We start from the raw sequence: 19,638 nt of genomic DNA on the forward strand, positions 1-19,638 counted from the left end.
ATTGCAACATTTATTCCATTTTCACTCTAGTTTCAAACCAACCAGCCTGTTCCCCTCCTGGCCTGTGGGGGCGCTGCACCAAGAACCACTGAATGAAACGACACAAAAGCCTCTGAAGACACTGAGAGCAACTTCCTCCAAATATGGAAAAACAAGATGGAGACATTAGAACTTGGAGGATATTTGAAGCAATTTCTCCTGCTAGCGCTAGGCTAATGTGTTTGCTATGGTTTTATTTACCCAGAATGCCCTGCGTTGTAGTCCACTTCCTGCTTGTGATGTGGTCTCCAGGTCGCTTGGTGTTCAGATACGTATTTGAACTGAACCAGAGTTCAGTTGGACCAGAACCAGAGTTCAGACTGACCAGAACCAGAGTTCAGTCGGACCAGAACCAGAGTTCAGATTGACCAGAACCAGAGTTCAGATTGACCAGAACCAGAGTTCAGTCGGACCAGAACCAGAGTTCAGATTGACCAGAACCAGAGTTCAGTCGGACCAGAACCAGAGTTCAGTCGGACCAGAACCAGGCCCGGGTTTCTAACTGTTGTTTGGATCTTGAACTGCCCGTTACCCAGCAGGTTGTTGCTAGTTGATTCCACCATTTTAACTTGGTTAGGAAACTGCATTTCCCAGAATGCTTTGTGGTTCTGGATTAGAGTGAATGTTCTACATATCGAATGGGGTGTATTAGCAATCGATACTGTTACTGATTTGTTGTGCGGCCCTCACAGGAAGTGACCTGAACGTTTGTTTGTCATCCTGACTGAGTCGTAACGTTTCCGTCCTGATCTGCCGTTTCCAGCTTCCTTCCAGCTGCAGCTTTTGTCTGAGGCGTCATCAACCCAAAGAGAGCAGAAATATTAAATGAATCAAACATCGCCGCGTCTCTGGCCGTTTTCTGACTGGGCTGCTGTCAAATTATCCCGCTCCAGAGTCTGAATGGCTCCTGATGGAAATTGTTGGATTAATTTACATGCTGGGCTGCGGTCCAACATCCTTGGCTGTTAGTGAAAGATTGAGAGAGCAGGAGTAAAATAAAACGTAGAGCGGGGCGGAGAGGTTTTCACTGATCCGTGTTTATATCAGCAGCTTGTTTTTCTGATTCCTGATTGGAGGCAGTTTTCATGGGCCGTATTTATGGAAACAGTCCTAGCTTTATATTTAAATTACACATTACTGTGTGATATAAAAATATATTTTCATTTTCAGTGGTAAGAAAATGTCTAATTACTGTCAAGAGCAAATTAACTTATTTAACTTTTTCTTTGTTTTCCCGCCATTTTTGTCCTAATGCATAAAATTAATGACACAATTTTCACAGATTTTAAAAGTTTTTGAATAATTTTCAAATTCAGGATTTGTAAATTTTGTATTATTATTTATGTGTTCATCCGTTTAAATGTATTGTTTTGTAAAAAGCTTCTTTAGAGATCTGTTGAAATGATGGAGTTCCCCAAGGATCGATATTCGATCCATTTCTTTTGGTGTTAAATACTTAACCCAGTCGGTGCTGATATGACAGATTATTGTCCTAATATTTTTTATTTTGACATTTTTGGGGGAGTTTTAACCACATCAGTTCAGTATTTAATGGATTGACTGCCTGAATCACAAAGACCTTCTTTTACTTTAATAATTACAGTCAAATATAAACATTATAAAGTTATTATCTTTTAATATGAAGAGAAATAATCTGGAGAAACAGCTTCAGTTATTACAGATGGAAACTAGAAATCAGACAGAAATCTGGGTTGAATCTTCAGAATCACATAAAGACAATTACAAAGTCGGCCTTCTGTCACCTGGAGAGCATTTCCAGGATACAATAAACCCTGAGTTTCTTTAAATCCAGATGGAAAACTCGCCTGTTTAGAGTTGCTTTTGATTATTAATTGAAATATTGATTAACTCAAACCTGGATGGCAGTTTTTAATCACTTTGCTTCATTCTGCCTCCTTTGCACAATAAGCAGTTATTAATGATTTATAGATGAACATTTGTAAAGTGATAACATTTTGTATTTTTTCTAGTGTATTAAACTAGAAACTAGATTTAAAATACTCTGTAGTATTTAGAACGTCTTGAAACTTTATCTGCTTCGTGTTTATTTGAGTTTCTTTACCGGAGTTGAGATCATCTGTCTGTTTGTTGGCGTGTTTCAGAGCGTAAAGCGGCGGTGAGATGCCATCCTGGGTCGCACATCTTGCTTACGGCTGCGTAGTCATGTGACTTTGACTGGGCCGAAACCTGCGTCTAATGCTTCAAGACATGAAATATTAAAAACTGCTGAAGCTTCATTTTTAGGTCTTGAGATGCCAACATGTGCACTTAAAGTTCAGGCACATAAAAGCAGCCGTTTGCATAAATATGCGTCTCTGCCTCAGACATTATGCAAACACGCATGAGGAAAATGTATGTAGATGGACTTGAATTACGGGGTGCAAACAGCGTCAATAAGCTGCAGCAGGCCGAGTTTTCATCACCTGCTCAAACCTCCGCAGGTGCAGCAGCAGCTTCCTCGCTCAGTCCTCCATGAGCTGAAATGGCCCTTTAAACACTCCAGAGGCTCTTCAAACACGCTGACCTTTGACCCCAGATCTAATCTGTCGGGTCGAGAGACTGCGCAGTAATGGCTCTCGAACAGAACTTCAGCACAAAGCTGCTGTTCAGCTCCAAGCATGCCGATTTTCACTCCCATAATCACATGCTTTCATTTCTCTGTCATGTTTGCTCTGCAGTGTTTATTCACAGCAAATATCTGACTTTTTAATGACATTATTGTGATTTTGAAATATTATTTCTAATTTAGAAAACCTGAAAAGAAGTTATTTCAGCTTATTGTTGGTAGTTTCCTGTTGTAAAAGAATGAAAAGTATGGAAAAAGAGAATAATTAGCTTTTACTTCTGGAAGACAAGCAGCAAACATTGGGAAGGAAAAAGTGAAAAAACATTAATTACAGTAGCTGTGTCCAATTAAATATTTTTGAAAATAAATTTGCTGAATGGAAACATTTAATTTTGAAAAAACTCTTGGATGAGGCGTTTTTTTGCTCGCATTGGTTTTGGTTTATGTAATGGAAACATTGTTTTTTTTTTGGCTTTTCGCAAGTCACATGATCAACAACTGGCTTTTTTCAGATTTAAATCATTTTTTTAGGTAATAAACTTGATGCCCCAGTTCAGCTCCATAAGTTTATCGCTGCATTAATGAAGGAGTAACTGCTGCTTCCATGCAGCATGTGCCCCAGCAGAACTACTGTTGTGTATGCCTGTTATTAGGCAGTAATAGGAGTTTATTTGCATCAGTAAAAACAAAGTTTTGATTCATAAATCAGAGCGTTTGCCTCTCCAGCTGCTCTCCAGGTCCGAACGCTCAACACGCAGATCCAGCTGCTCGCGCTCTCCAGAGACTCTCAGCCGTCATTTAGTCTCATCTGCCGACCGCACAGATCGACTCGGCTGTATTTTGTTTTTGCCATCAATCACTAACGCACCTTAATGCAGGCGAGCGCGCGCAGGCCTGTGTGTGTCGACGCCTGAGCTGTGACAGCTGACAGTGTGTGTGTGTGTGTGTGTGTGTGTGGGTGTGTGTGGGTGTGTGTGGGTGTGTGTGTGTGGGTGTGGGTGGGTGTGTTTGGTATCCGGACCACCCAGAGGATTGTTCACTCTTTCCATGTTATGTGCAATTATTAAGCTGTTAGAAATGCAGTCGGGGTGAAAAGGAAGCACGGCCCTTCATGATATCTCATAGAAATCATCATTTATTAAAGATGAAACCAAAATGGAAGAGCTGAGTTTGGTCCAAGCTTCATCTGCTGAACAGTTGGTCTGCAGTCAGTGAGGGTTTCCCTACCTGATAATCTGGAAGAATCGGTTTGATTTGGGACAAAATGCATCTGCAGCTGCTGTGGTTCTTTCTCTCTCAGCTCTGAGTCAAACCAGCCTGTTGCCCTCCTGGCCTGTAGGGGCGCTGCACCAAAACCACTGGAGGAAACGACACAGAAACCTCTGAACACTGAGAGCAACTTCCTTCTGCACCAAATCGAAATAAAAATGGAGGCGTCAGATTTTAGCAATTAGAGGATTTCTCAAGCCATTTCTCCTGCTAATGCTAGGCTAGCAGGTTTGTTTAGTTGTATTTACCCAGAATGCCCTGCTCTGTGGTCCGTGCTTTTGGAGCGGTCTGCGGCCCGCTTGGTGTTTCCATATGCATTCAAACCAGAGTTCAGTTCAACCGAACCCAGATGGAGGTTTATAGACAGATCGCTTTAATCCAACTCCAGTCCGTCTGCCTGGAAAGTCTGGTTCGCTTGATGTGAATGCTAATCGACCTCTGACCTCTGACCTCTGGTCCTCCAAAAATCGGTCTGGGTTCGTATGAAGTGAACTCTGGTTCGGTTTGAATGCCTCCAGTTTAGTTTCCATCTGGTGAAGCAGGAAGTTGCTCTCAGTGTCTTTGGGGTTGGTTCTTGGTGCAGCGCCCCCACAGGCCAGGAGGGGAACTGGGTGCTCAAAGGGTTGGGTTGGTTTGACACCAACTGCTTTTCCACTGAAATTATTTAAATTGGCTTGATGAAAACAAGACAATTTGAAAAGAAGTTATCTGAAACTGTAACAAATATTGTGATTTATGTCCCCAGTTGAATCGATATCTATTCTTGAATTGGGATGTGATGAGTTGCTTTTTGAGATGTCTGGTCTGCTTCCTGCTGTGAGACGGGCTTTATTTAGGCCAGTACCTGGTGAAGTTGAGGAAAAGCCGGTTTAAGGTCAGCGGATCTGGTTGCTTTGTGCGCGAGGCGGCTGGGTTTGTTCCAGAAGTTTCTGTCAGGCATCACGAGGCGACGCGGGGAGCTCCTCTGTCAGCCGCTTTAACCCTCTCCTCTCTCTGATGTGTCGAACATCAAACGCTGCGCTGTCACACGTTACACACACACCGCGCGCCAACAGCTGGTAACAGACACCGAACAGAGCTGAGCTGTCACATCCACACTGCAGAGCTGACACACACACACACACACCGGCAGACCGCACACACACACACACCGGCAGACCGCACACACACACACACCGGCAGACCGCACACACACACACACCGGCAGACCGCACACACACCTCACATCCAGCCTCCATCACACGGCGAAGAGTCAGCGGATATTTTCCTCTTCCTCTGGATTCTTATCTGTGACAAACCCGGGAACGTTTCAAAATTATTTTTATTGCAGGACGACGTCTCACTCCGCTTATCTTCAAAACTATTCACACCCTTTCAACTTTTTACTCACTTTTAACATATTTATTGAAGTCGAGAAGAAAAAACTAAATATTTTTAAAAATAAAAATCTGAATTTCATTCCAAACCCATAAATACTAAAACATTAAACATAAAATGCTTATATTAAGCTAAACTTAATTATTATTATTATTTAAAAAGAGAAGCTAAAGTGAATTTACTAAAATCATAAATTACTTAGCTGAAGCTAATGCAAAAAAACTTAATAGTTTAAAAACAATGTTTGTAAGCTAACACTGAGCTGCTAACAAACTGCTCAGTTATCATTTATTTATTCATCTCTTGATTTTGGCTTCTGATTTTTAACTGTTTTGTTTTTTATATTTGTTTTTCATGATTCTGTCTTGTTTCCTTTCTCTCCTGACATTCATCATGGTTTGATTTTTTCTGTTCTACCTTTCCATCTCACCAAACACTCGGCTAATTGTTTTCTCCCTCCTGTCCTTAATATTTCCTCCTCCCTTCATCTTGAATTCCCCACCTCATGCTTTCCATCCTTTTAATTGCATTTAGGATGCTGCCAGATACTGCGAGGTGTAATGTGCTGTCTGATTCCTCTCTAAGTGTTCTTAAATGATCACTATTTATTTGTCAAGCCAAGCGTTGAGCGCTAATTAAGGAGAAATGCTTTGAACTGCTGGCTGTGTGTGATTGGCTGTTAGCGTGTGAAGCTGATGGAAGACAGAGGAAGACGTCTCGTTGAAGTCAGTCCTGCTCTGAAGCGTTTGCTCCGTTTTTGGTTTGGTTGTTGACTTTAATCTACGACGGTGGAGAAACAGACTGAAAGTTTCAGATACTGTTGGACTTGATTGAGCAGAACTGAACCCAGATCCAGTTGGAACCGGGTTTTTCTGTTCAGGTTTCCTTCCCAGCTCCAGTCATTCAGTCCCACCGACTGGCAACTGTAGATTCACCAGAAGCCATTTTTAACCTTGACAGATCAACTTGGACCTCACAGCGTCTCTCACCTGAGATTGGAGGTCAAAGTGGCAACATTTTCAGTTGCTGCTGCTCAAAACAATGAAAACGTGCGAGCAACATGTTGCCGTCTTGATTTAGCCAGAGAGAAACGAAGCATCAACCTGATCTGCAACCGATGGATGGATGATGGATGGATGGATGATGGATGATGGATGGATGGATGGATGATGGATGATGGATGGATGGATGATGGATGATGGATGGATGGATGGATGATGGATGATGGATGATGGATGATGGATGGATGGATGGATGGATGGATGGATGGATGGATGGATGGATGGATGGATGGATGGATGGATAATGGATGATGGATGGATGGATGGATGGATGATGGATGGATGGATGGATGATGGATGATGGATGATGGATGGATGGATGGATGGATGGATGGATGATGGATGATGGATGGATGGATGGATGATGGATGATGGATGGATAATGGATGATGGATGGATGATGGGATGGATGGATGATGGATGGATGATGGATAATGGATGATGGATGGATGATGGATGATGGATGATGGATGGATGGATGGATGATGGATAATGGATGATGGATGGATGATGGATGATGGATGATGGATGGATGGATGGATGATGGATGATGGATGGATGGATGGATGATGGATGATGGATGATGGATGGATAATGGATGATGGATGGATGATGGATGGATGGATGGATAATGGATGATGGATGGATGGATGGATGGATGGATGATGGATGGATGGATGGATGGATGGATGGATAATGGATGATGGATGGATGGATGGATGATGGATGGATGGATGGATGATGGATGATGGATGATGGATGGATGGATGGATGATGGATGATGGATGGATGATGGATGATGGATGGATGGATGGGTGGATGGATGGATGATGGATGGATGGATGGATGGATGGATGATGGATGATGGATGGATAATGGATGATGGATGGATGATGGATGATGGATGATGGATGGATGGATGGATGATGGATGGATGGATGGATGGATGGATGATGGATGATGGATGGATGGATGGATGATGGATGGATAATGGATGATGGATGGATGATGGATGGATGGATGAATAATGGATGATGGATGGATGGATGGATGGATGGATGATGGATGGATGGATGGATGGATGGATGATGGATGATGGATGGATAATGGATGATGGATGGATGATGGATGGATGGATGGATAATGGATGATGGATGGATGGATGGATGGATGATGGATGGATAATGGATGATGGATGGATGATGGATGGATGGATGATGGATGGATGGATGATGGATGGATGATGGATGGATGGATGATGGATGATGGATGGATAATGGATGGATGGATGGATAATGGATGATGGATGGATGATGGATGGATGGATGGATAATGGATGATGGATGGATGGATGGATGGATGATGGATGGATAATGGATGATGGATGGATGATGGATGGATGGATGATGGATGGATGGATGATGGATGGATGATGGATGGATGGATGATGGATGGATGATGGATGGATGGATGATGGATGATGGATGGATAATGGATGATGGATGGATGATGGATGATGGATGGATGGATGGATGGATGGATGATGGATGGATGGATGATGGATGGATGGATGGATGGATGGATGATGGATGGATGGATGATGTACGGTTGGATGTTGACTTGATGCTAAGATAAAGGTGTGTTGCTGCTCTGTTCATTATTGATTATTGATTTTGGTTGAACTGTTTGTATTCGTCCTTCTGGATAGACAGGAAGTGACCCTGTTGGATCCGAGCTCTCTGATTGGCCAGCCAGCCTCAGCCAGAACCAATCAAATCCAATCTTCTTGTTAGAAATAAGTGGACATCTTAATGAACCCGCCTCTGCTTGTTGAGCTCCCATCCGTCGTTCCGTTGCCACTGAAACCCGTCGCCGCCCGGGTCCCAGCTGCTCATACAGACCATAATAACCAAGACGGATCACCAGAGAGCGAGGCGGAGACGCGCCGCGCACAACCAATCGGACGGACACGCCACCGGATCGCTTGACGCGCAAAAATAAACGCATGCAGATACGAACGAAGCCGCCATGATGGATGGCTGCCTGAGTCCGACACAAGCAGCGTTACCGCAGCGACCGCCTCCTCCGCCCTCGCGCTCACGTGTCATCAATTTCCAGCGTGAGAGACGCGAGGAGGGAGGGAGGCACGAGGCAGGAAGGAGTCATTAATTACCAGGAAGTGCTGGCGAGGCAGCGGCGCACCTGTACGCCAGCTGACACACGCACACACACACACACACACACACACACACACACACACACACACACACACACACACACACACACACACACACACACACACACTCCTGAGGGAGTCGGACCCGGAGGCTGCTGCTGCTGCACGGAGAAAACCAGCCGAGACCGAGAAGCTGTGGAGGTTTTCTGGTCAATAAAAGATTTTAATTCAGAAAAACTTTGGAAAAAACATGAAAAATGGAGAAATGCTTTGATTCCGCTCACAGTGCAAAGCGCTAGCTGGGCTAACAGCTAACAGTCCTCCAGTAAACACCAGGAAGTGTCTTGTTGTCCTGAGATTTACTGGACACTGTAAAACTACAACATACAAAAACTGACACCTTACATTAATGTTACAATTATTAGCATTGATACACAACAAAAATATTCAATATTTGATTTTTCATGAAAAGAAGATCTAACATCACCAATTAGATGAACGTGCTTACATATTTTCAACCTTAAAAATCAAACATGTTGATCTTTTGCTATTGGACACTTTTCAAAATGGCCGCCATTTTTGACCTGGAGAATATGTTTCTACTAAAATCAGCAGTTCTTGTTGTCAGTGGTGAGCACAGCTAAAGTTACACAAGAATAATAGCTTAGCTCATGCTAAAGCGCTAAACACAAAAAATTACAGAAACTAACATGAAATATTTAACTGAAGCTCTTGCTGCGCTGCTATTATCATTCAACATTAACAGAAGCTAATATTTTCATCTGATCTGCTGAAAACATAAAATACTGAAGCTATTGCTAAACTGTTAAATTCATTTTTTAAAATAGAATAAGCTAACATTCAGCTATTAGCTATTAGAAAAATTAATTAAAGCTAACACTGACCTGCTAATCGCCTAAAATAATTGCAGGATGCTAACGAACAAGAACCAATTTCAGCTCTTCAGCCTGACATTCAGACTCTTCATTTCCTTCTAAATAAGTAAAAAACGTTTTTAAAACAGAAACATTTCCATGTGGATAAAACATTCCTCATTAGCTTGTAGCAGAACGCCTTTTTATGTTTGTGATGGTAGGACAGAAAATGATTTTTTTTGTTTCTAGTGTAAATATTTAGTTCATTTGACAGAAAAAACTAGAAAACTTTTCAGCAAAGATTTAAGCTTCTTTCAGACAAAACTTAAAATTGATTTTAAAAATGTTATTTAAACTGACAGATTATTTCACTTCTAACTTGGTAAAATGTCTTCTTATAAAAGGATGTGGTGCTTTTTAAACTCCATATTAAGGTGTCATTAATATAAAACAAGCTTCTGTGTTTTGCTGACGTTACTTTGGTTTTATTGGAAGGAAGTAAACGACAATCCAGTGAAAGGTTTTGTGTTTTTGCAGTGCGCTTCTTGTCTTAAAACCAATGACCTCTGAGTCACTGATTTTCCTCCAGAATTGTTCTGGACTTCCCCACATCATGACGCAGCCTCCACCGTGCCTCGCCAGGGCCGATGCCGTGTTTTCGAGCTGCTGCTGTGTTTCCGATCTAGAAGCATGCAGTGCAGGTAACGAGTCGGGCCAGACGGGCGACCTCCCGCCTCGGCGACCCCGTCTAGTTGCTGTGGAGACCTGGCTTGACGCTTGGGCTTTTCTGCAGGAGAAAAGAAAGAAAGGCGACACAATCACCGAGACCCTTTTTGTTTTAGTGGGAACCTCCTTTTAGCCCCGATGGCGGGCGCGCAGCGAGCCCCACCGGGGCGGCGGGAACACTGCCTGACTGTGCGCCTTTGTGTCTGGCTGACTTTATTTAAGACAAGGGCCCTTTTGTTTTAGGGCCCCGGGGCCGAGGGCAGCCCTGTAATTGGCCTACTTAGGCCCTGCTTAGCATGAGAAAAGTCTGCGCTAACTTTTTTGTTTTCAGACGGAACAGGTTCGCTGATGAGAATTCAGATCAGGAGGAGAGAGAAAGAGAAAACACCCTCCCTCCTCCGCGCCCGGAGTCTAAACACACTCCTCCGCCTAAAACACACCACACGCTAATTACTTAACGAGGAGCTGGGAAAAAAACATGTCAGAGGAGTCTATTTACGGGCGGAGGGAGAGGCGGCTTCTTTTTCACCTCCAACAAACTTTCTGCGCCACTTTGAATGAAAAAAGAAAACCCGTCTCTGCCTGAATCGGCCCAGATGCCACTTGTTGCTGCGGAAATCACTGAACTTAATTAGCGGGACAATGTGTGTGTGTGTGTGTGTGTGTGTGTGTGTGTGTGTGTGTGTGTGTGTGTGTGTGTGTGTGTGGGAGACAGAGGGAGCGCTGTGAGAGCGCTGTGAGGCGTAAACAGAGCCGCGGCTCAGAGTCGCAGTCGGTTTGAGTCGGGAGGTGAACGTCATGGTTCTGCTGGGTCCAGGTAGGATCGGCCTGAAAACTCTTTCTGGGTTTATTTCGGTTTGTTTCTGATCCGGTCCAGATATTCACACAGACCTGAAACTGTACCAGGAGTACGGAGCTAGAATGGAGGTTTAACCTGCAGTAAGTTCTCCAATAACTTTTAATCCAGTTTATTTCAAGGTCTGTAATTAATCAATGAATCAAAATTGATTGGAAAGAATCGTGTATTCTGCAAATCTTATCAAGTATTTTTAGTTGGAATTACACTTTTTTTAATTTTATTTTTGCATAAATTTTAAGAAAGTGTTTACTGAAAAGAAGCTCAAATTTCTTCCTGAAAAATTACAAACAAGTTTATTTTTTCTTATTTTAAGTGTATTAAGATATTTAGATTAGAACCTAAAATAAAAATATTTGGTCAGATTTTGTGTTTTTGCAGTTTATAAACAAAATAAGAATTGATAAGTTATTGAATAAATGATGCTACTAAAGCTTTTCCACAGTTGCAGGAAGTCCTGATCATTCATTTACAAATGTGGAGGCTGACATTAGCATTAGCTGCTACCTGCTTAGCATTCAGATGCTAGTTTAGGCTATCGTAGCTTCACTGATAGGCTAACTTCTTTTAGCACAACTCAAACACAACAATAATCTCTTCCAGCGACAGTCGGATCGATTTTTGAATCAGAAATGAAAATCTAGTGGACCAGAGAAGGCGTTGAAGTTTGAGCAGCAGATTTTCAGCCGTACCGAAAACACAGAAATATTTTTTTTATTTTATGTTATTAAGCAACATTTTACAGTGCAGTATCCTACAGTATTATTTATGTTAATAAATAATACTGTAGGATACCATTTATTTATTATGTTAATAAATGTTGTGAATGTGAGGTTTTAAAAGCTACTCGCTGTCCTGCATTGTATAGCAAACCCATTTGTGATTTAATTTGAAAATTAGTTCCAAGTCAGTGAGAACATTTTTCTGACCAGAAATTTTGTTTTGACTCTGAAGACTCAGCAGTGAAATCAAAGACAGACTGAGCTTTTTTTCAATTTTTTCAAAGAGGTTTCAATCAATCACTCAATCAATGGAAGAGCTTCCAGTGAACTTATTAGTGTGTGTAAAATATGCATCAATAGGTATTAATGAGATACAGCATGACTTTGTGGTGGTTTGATGAAAAATTAGCTTTGCCAAAGTCTGGAAGAACAAAGAAAACATTCAGGATGGTGTCCAACATGTGGCCCAGAGGCCATTTAGAGGCCTTGAAATGATTCTCGCAGCGGTCCAAGTGATGCTAAGAGACGTTTAGCTGAAAAACCTGGAGGGAAGTTTGGATATTGTTGTGATTTCAATGCTTGTAATGATAAATTCAAACTTCCAGTTCTATTTTTTTTTTTTTTGGTTCTGTTTTAGATAAATAAGTCAAAACTAGGCGGATGCAGAATGTTTTTGTTTATTTTGAATAAAAACTTCATAAAGAAGAAATTCTTGTTCTGTTAATTCAGATCTAGAATCTGAACCGGAGACGCTGTGAGCTCATATATCCACCTTAACAATCAGTTGTTGTGTTGAGAGTTTACATCTGATAATAAAAAACACATCTGACTCATTGTGCTTGAGTATGGAAGGCCAAGCGTGCCAAAAATCTGTGAAATGTCATTTGAATGTAAAGTATGTTATTAACAGGCAAACTGTTGATTTCCAGTCTGAAAAACCTTGAACATGAGATTCCTAGTTTTAGTTTGTTGTGTGGAGGTTCAGTGAAGTGCTTGACTTAGATCTGAAATTTATATCATTTTGAGCAGATTGTTCCTTTAATTATTTATAATTATTTCGTCAATGGTGTCATTTTAAATCATCCAATGCTAATAATTAGCATAATGATGCTAATGAGTGTGTTTCTGTGGTTCTGCTGTGTTTCCGGTCGCCCGCCTCTCCTGCCCCCAGGCGGTTCTGGGCGGCGAGCTGGCGATGGGCAGCCCCAGCGCGGCGTCGCCCACCAAGCCGGCGGGTCAGTACTACCAGCACTACGGGTCCAACCCGCGCAGGAGAGCGCTGCACATGGACGCCATGGGTGAGCACAGCTGCACCTGCTCGTTTGTCTACAGCAAAAGATTTTTCATTTCATTTTTCTTTGAAACATGACAGAGGTTTCCAACATGAGGTTCTCAGCCCCAGTGTGGACCTGAGGTTTCTGATTAATGAGATGTTTTTATTTTTTTACTCTTGTCTTTAAATTTATCGACATGTTGATAAATGGAGGCATTAAATGTTTTTCAGCTTTATTACGCTGACACTTTTGCAATCATTTTTATTTTTTATAAATAAATACGTAGAACTAATTATATAAAACCTCGTTTTAAATTAAATCCGTATTAACTCGCTTCATAATGATAAGAACAGCTTTTTTGCTTTATTTAATGTTAAATACAGAACTAATTTCAATATTCAGATTGTTAGGATATTCTTATTTTCATTATTTAACATTTAATTTTATATAATTGAATGAAATAAAATGATTTTATATTATATTTTTGTCTCTTTCTTTGCAAATTCATAAATAATCTCCACATACAGAGATTATTTAATAATTTGCAGAGTAATAATTGTACATAAATTTGCTTAGTTTTTTTTATATGCTAACAGTGTAGTAACTGTTCATTTTTAATTGAATAAAATTTTAATTACTCTCTAATAAAAAAAATAAAGTAATGGGAGCGTAGATTTCCTGTTCAGTGCAGCTTAAATTGTGTTTTTTTATTTTTTTAACCTGAATGCTGAACATAAAACATTTCTTTTGTCGAAATGTGTCACTCTGGTTGTTGATGTAAAAATATTTTTGCCGTCCTGATTTAAATATCTACGGCCAATCAGTGAGCGGCGAACATCTGGCTGAAACGGAGACGAATCGCATTTGGTTCGATCGCTTTAAAAACAGGACATAACGAAAACCTTGGGGGCTTTCAGCCTTCAGACAATACACACACACACGCACACACACACACACACACACACACACACACACACACACACACACACACACACACACACACACACACACACACACACACACACACACACACACACACACACACACACACACACACACACAGCTTATTCTCCCATCATAGCTTTACCTTCTGAATTAATCTCTCTATCTCCTGCCTGTTTTTGTGCTGCTCTCTCTATCTCCTGCCTGTTTTTGTGCTGCTCTCTCTATCTCCTGCCTGTTTTTGTGCTGCTCTCTCTATCTCCTGCCTGTTTTTGTGCTGCTCTCTGTAGCTCCTGCGTGTTTTCCTCTGTAGCGTCTTTCTGAGCTTCGCTCCTGTTGGCAGGAAGTGGAATCGCCTCCTAAACTCGCCTTTTCTCGTTTTGTGTCTCTTGCAGAAGTCCACACAAAAAAGTGCGGAAGGTCCCTCCCGGCTTGCCGTCCTCAGTAAGTGATGCTGGTTTTTGGTCAGTAAAAATTGCTGATGTTTTCTTTGATTTGTGGGATTAAAGGATTAATGTCCCTGCTGGGCTTCCGTATGGACAAAGTGATGATGATGATGATGATGATTCTCTGGTTTCAAGGCGTTTTGTTGAATTATGACCTGCAGTTTGTTTATAAATAACTCTGGGCGTTAATAGTCGGCAAATGTTTCATTATAGTTTTGTTTATTAGGGTTTGTTTGTTTGTTGTTTTTTGCAATTAATTTAATTTAAACACAAATTATTTTGCAGTTTCTCCATCCAACTTTTATACTTTCACAGTTTTAAAGTTATTGAAGTTTCTCTTTAAATTATTTTTAGTTCATTTGTTCATTTTTATGGCCAACATTTAAAAGTATTAATAGTTTTTATAGTTACTTATGTTTTTCCTTTTCGCACTTGTTGTGATTTAAAGTTTTCTTTTTATGGATTTTATTGTTTTAATGTTTTTGTCAGTCGGTACTTTTCAAATATTTTAACTTTCTTTTATTTTTTTACAGATTTGACAGTTTTTATAGCCTGTAATTGTAGCGATTGCTACATTTTATTACATTTTACTTATTTAGAAGTCAGAAGACAAAACATTTACAGCTATTTTAATTTTTTTCACACCTTCCAGTTATTATAATCAGTGTTTTTCTGACAGTTGCAGTTTTTTCCTGTAGTTTATGTTTTCTTTGTGTTGATCCATTTCTCCTCGCTGGGTTCTTCAGCTCCAGTCTTGCGTTGTTTGGCTGTCTCTGCGTTTAAACCTGGCTGCTGCTGAAGCCTCTGGGTTCCATGTTTGCTGTTTTTGCTGCTGTTTGGTTTTAGATCTGAATCATTTCTTTAATATCTCAGCCTTTGTGATGAAGTTGGCAGTTCCTTCCTCTCGGATCGCTCGCCGCTCGGGTCTTTGCTCGTTAACGATGCGGCGTGTCGGCGGGGGTCCGTTTTGCCCTTCCTTCCTTCGGCGGAGGACAGGAAGAGAAAGACGAGTGCGACCTGAAGCGTCCGGCTCAGAGGTCGGTTCTTCCGTCAGTAAATCCTGATGAAACGTTTCTGCGGTTTCTCTGGACGATCTGTGGCCTCTTGCATGTGCAGCTGCGTTTTTCTTCCTGGTTCTTCCTCCACTGATCGTTGCTGGTGGCGAACAGTTTGGCTGTTGACGGCGTTGTGGATCGGTCCGGGCCGCCGTCGCCCGGCTTCCCGCCGGTTTGTTGGCAGGCGGCGCCGCTTTGCTGTGCAGAGGAGCAGAAAATGAAGCCGAAGCTTTGCAGGGTTTAAGTTGGTTCTGTAGAGCCGCCGGTTCTGGTTTCATAATCACCGCTCTGTTTTCTGTGATTTCTTTTTTAAGAAGCAGAAGAAGAAGAAGAGCTGCTAACTCTGAACACCAAACCTCTAAAACACAAACTTCCAGAAACATCTTGTTTCTGTCTGTCATCACAGAAAATATAAAAACTTTGTGACTTTCTGTTGAGTAAATTCATCAAAACTCAACTTTAAAATGCCGATTATTTCTGTTTATAAAACAGAGTAAACAGCTGATATTGATCTGATATTCACCAGCAGTTTCAGCGCCACGAGCTGAAAATGTAGCTACGCTAACTCTAATCATGAATATTAACTCTGCTAACACTGAAATGCTAAACCAATACAGTGCTTAGTTGACGCTAACGCTATATAGTAACATGGTATTTAGTGGAAGCTAAATACCAGACGTTAAAAGACGTTAAAATCCATAAAGAAGTATTTTAACGTCTTTTAATTTGACTGCATTTATTTTAGTCTAAGCAGTCGAGTTTAGCTACTGATTGCTACCAGCTGTACTCACCGTTTGCAATAGAGTAAAGTTACCATTAGCGATCTAGAATACTTAATGTTAGCTGGTTAGTGTAAGTATCAACACCAAGCTTGTATGCTAACTGTTTGCAGTCTATTACAGTTAGCTTTAGCAGCCAAGTATAGCGAATGTTAGCTGCCAATGTACTGTACTCATTGTTGGCAAGGCTGCATATTTATCATGAGCAAGTTACTGCTATCTAGCATTGCAACTTATTGTTACAACATCATATACTCACTGTTAGCAATCTAATATAGTTAGCTTGAGCTACCTAGCATTCTTACTTCTTGCGACCAATCAAACTAAATGCTAGTAATATATGCACTGTTGGCAATCTAGTGCAGTTACTTTTAGCTACCAAGTAAGCTAACTTTTAGCTACTAGCCATGCTAATTGTTAAAAACATAATATTAAAATGTTTACTGTTAGCTACCAGCTTTACTAATTGATAGCAGTGTAGCTAACAGTTAGCTATTGAATATGCTAACTGTTAGCTACAAACATTATGAGCTGTGTTGTGAATTGCTGCTCATAATGTTTCTGAGCCTGTGCTAACAGTTAGCAGTTGTTGGAGTAGAAATAAATTGTTATATTCTGATTAAATGATTTAAGTTGTTTGTTGTGTTTTAGGTCCAACTCTGTTTCCTTTAGCCTCTTTCTCATGTTTTTAGTGACTCTTTAGCTCCGTTCCTCTATTTTCTAATTAACATGAGAAAAATTCACATATATTTTGTTGATTTCTTCATCTAAATCTTTAGCTTTAGTCGTATTTTGGACGATTATATTTGGCTTGAAGGTATTTATAGGAGATTTGATGTAGACAGGAGCGTATTAGTCGTCTGATTTTGCTCATTTTTCGGTTTCTCTGTGATATTCGACGTCCTGATGGCTGCAGAACTTTACAGCTTCGTGTTTTTATTGTTTTATGGGTTAGGTACGTTTCCTTTGTGCTGAAGCCCTCCCCCTCTGTTATTCCGGCGCATTAAGAGAATAGGAACAGACATTTTCTCTGCACATCTCTTCCATTTGCATGATTACACACAAGTGTTATTTAAGTTGTTTTCCTCATTGTTGTGTTGCCCTCCCATATGCTCCATTTAAGGGGAAAACTCTTGTCTCTATTTCACATCAACCGCAGACAAAATGGCTCTTTTTGCTTTAATTAATTCATTTCTGTCTCTCTTTTTCTCCCCGTCTCCCTGCGCTGCAAGTTTGTTATTGTTGTTTCTCAAATTTAGTTTGCTGAGCTGATGATTTACTTTGAGAAACAATTAAACGTCACTTGAGAGGAGAGCGTGGGACGTCTTTGTAATCAAAAGAAAATTAGGCATCAGTTGCTAACATTAGCAGGTTGCAGAGTGTTTCTTTGTTTTGTTTTTTTTCCGTTAGATATCATTGTTTTGGTTAATTTGTTGTCCGCGCTGATAAAGTCTGCAGCTCTTCCTCTGAGCTTTGCTAATGTCTGAACGATGGAGGAAATCCAGATAAATATGTCAGAAAATGAGCCGTAAAAATGAAGCTATTAAAGAGAAAACAGATCAACTGATAAACGGCATCAGGTGGCCTCCCATTGCACCTTCATTTTATTCATTTGCAGGAGTAATAATGTAAAATCACTGCAGGTTTTTGTATAAATACGACATCAATGCACTGAAACATAATTCATAAAATTCAATTTATTTCTTTGTTGATTTTTAATCAGTTCTAAACACAAAAATATAAAATCCACATGAATAACAGAGAAATTAAATTCCTCCTGCACTTTACGTCCAAAATCAGGAAAATAAATAAAATTACATTTAAAAAAGACTCAAATGCTTTTTGTCTGATTTGTTCTCTCATCTTCTTTTTATTTTATCTTTATCAAATTAAACTTTGTCATTAAATCCAAAGTCAATACATCAAAAGAGGCCAAATAAATGTGAAATAATAATAACAATGAAAGTTATTAAAATAAAAATCAAGCAATTATACTTGATTTTTGAATTATTTAGAATAAATTTTATTTAGTTTCCACATATTTTCAGGTTTCATTGAACAAATTTATTCAGTTTATAAGAGAAAGATTTGAGTCATTTCATATTAAAACTATGTTCATTATTTATTAGTATAATCAGTTAAATTAGGAGCAAAGTCGGTTTTTCAGTAAAAGTCTCTGCTTGTTATAAAAACAGGAACTTTGTGATGTAATTAATGTTTCCTATTGCAAGTAAAATTCTGTTCTGATGTTAAAGTTGTTACTTTAATCAGGGCAAAGTGGTTAAAAATAAAAAGTTTGGGGGCCACAAACGGCCCGCGCGCCTCATGTTGAACACCTACAGTAACAGCTCTGGAGTCCAATTATTATTTCTGTTGTTTGTTTTTGTACCAGAATAAATGAGTTTTAATTTCAGCAGGTTATTAACTCTGGACTCTGTTTCCTTTCTGTTGTGGAGGAAACGTTTCCGTCTGACCCAGAGCGGCCGTCCTGAACCATCCGCCGCCGCCGCCCGTCTCTGAGCGGCTACTTCCTGCCTCGGCGGCGCCCCCTCCCTCCACGCCTCAGATGTGGTTTTGTTTAAAGTTGACAGCGTTAATTAAATTAAGCCGGTCTTGCAGAAGGCGCAGTAGGAGAGCCGGCGGTCCCCGGTGGGCCGTGGGCGGATCAGGACCGGGGGCAGTGCAGTTCGGTGAGCCGCACTGCCCCCTGCAGGCCGCCCCCGGGACAGCAGCAGCGCTCTGCAGAGCAGATGAGTCTGAAGAGACGTTTCCAGTCTGAGCTGCAGTTTGGGTTTTCCTCCCGACTCCCAGCGGATCCGGTTGGATCTGAGGTCCGTTCTTCCACTGCGCGCCGGATTGTTGTGCAGAAACAGGAAGAGGAATTTCGAGCAGCTTATTGTTGACTGAATCATGTGGCTTCCTGTTATTCCTGCCCGAGACTCGCTGAACGGTTTCAGTCCCAGGCCCAGTTCATGCTGCTGCACGGATGAGGTCACACTGTTTATTAAAATGGGAGTTTGGCAGAAAATGCTGATAGGCAGAAATATAACATGATTTAAAATAAAATTATGGAAAATACTAATTTAATAATTGCAATCTAAAAGTACAACTACAAGCAATTTATTCTGAATTAATTGTTAAAATTAAATTCTATTTTTTTTATCTTTTAATAAAATATTAATATGTGTATTTAATATTTTATTTATTAAAATAATTCCAATGTAGAAATAAAAATGCTTAAAATTAATTTAGGATAAATTCCTCAAATTTAAATTCAAACTAATTATTTTATTTAATTCTCTAATTAAAATATTAAAGTAAAATGATTTAATAATAAAAAAATATTACAATTTCAAAGTAAAAATCCATACAGTTATGATTTAAAATTAAATTCCAACTGAAACATTTAAAAATCCTATTTTTTTATAAATGACTTAAAAACAAAACAATTCAA

The 19,638-nt window shown here is 40.3% G+C and overlaps 1 protein-coding gene across 1 annotated transcript in view; it reads left to right on the plus strand.

Annotated features, from left to right (window-relative positions):
- LOC129353017 (transcription factor 4-like) overlaps positions 1 to 14,352 on the plus strand; it is a gene marked incomplete at its 5' end in the record, with an annotated part of 34,520 nt that extends 20,168 nt beyond the window's left edge. Inside the window, 2 exons of the mRNA XM_055022230.1 lie at positions 12,860 to 12,986; positions 14,300 to 14,352. Of these exons, the coding sequence (XP_054878205.1) occupies positions 12,860 to 12,986; positions 14,300 to 14,352 (180 nt within the window). The remainder of the gene's footprint in view (positions 1 to 12,859; positions 12,987 to 14,299) is intronic.
- Between the last annotated feature and the right edge of the window lie 5,286 nt (positions 14,353 to 19,638).

Source organism: Poeciliopsis prolifica, unplaced genomic scaffold, assembly GCF_027474105.1.
Source record: "Poeciliopsis prolifica strain line A6 unplaced genomic scaffold, Auburn_PproV2 SCAFFOLD083, whole genome shotgun sequence".
Taxonomy (NCBI): domain Eukaryota; kingdom Metazoa; phylum Chordata; class Actinopteri; order Cyprinodontiformes; family Poeciliidae; genus Poeciliopsis; species Poeciliopsis prolifica.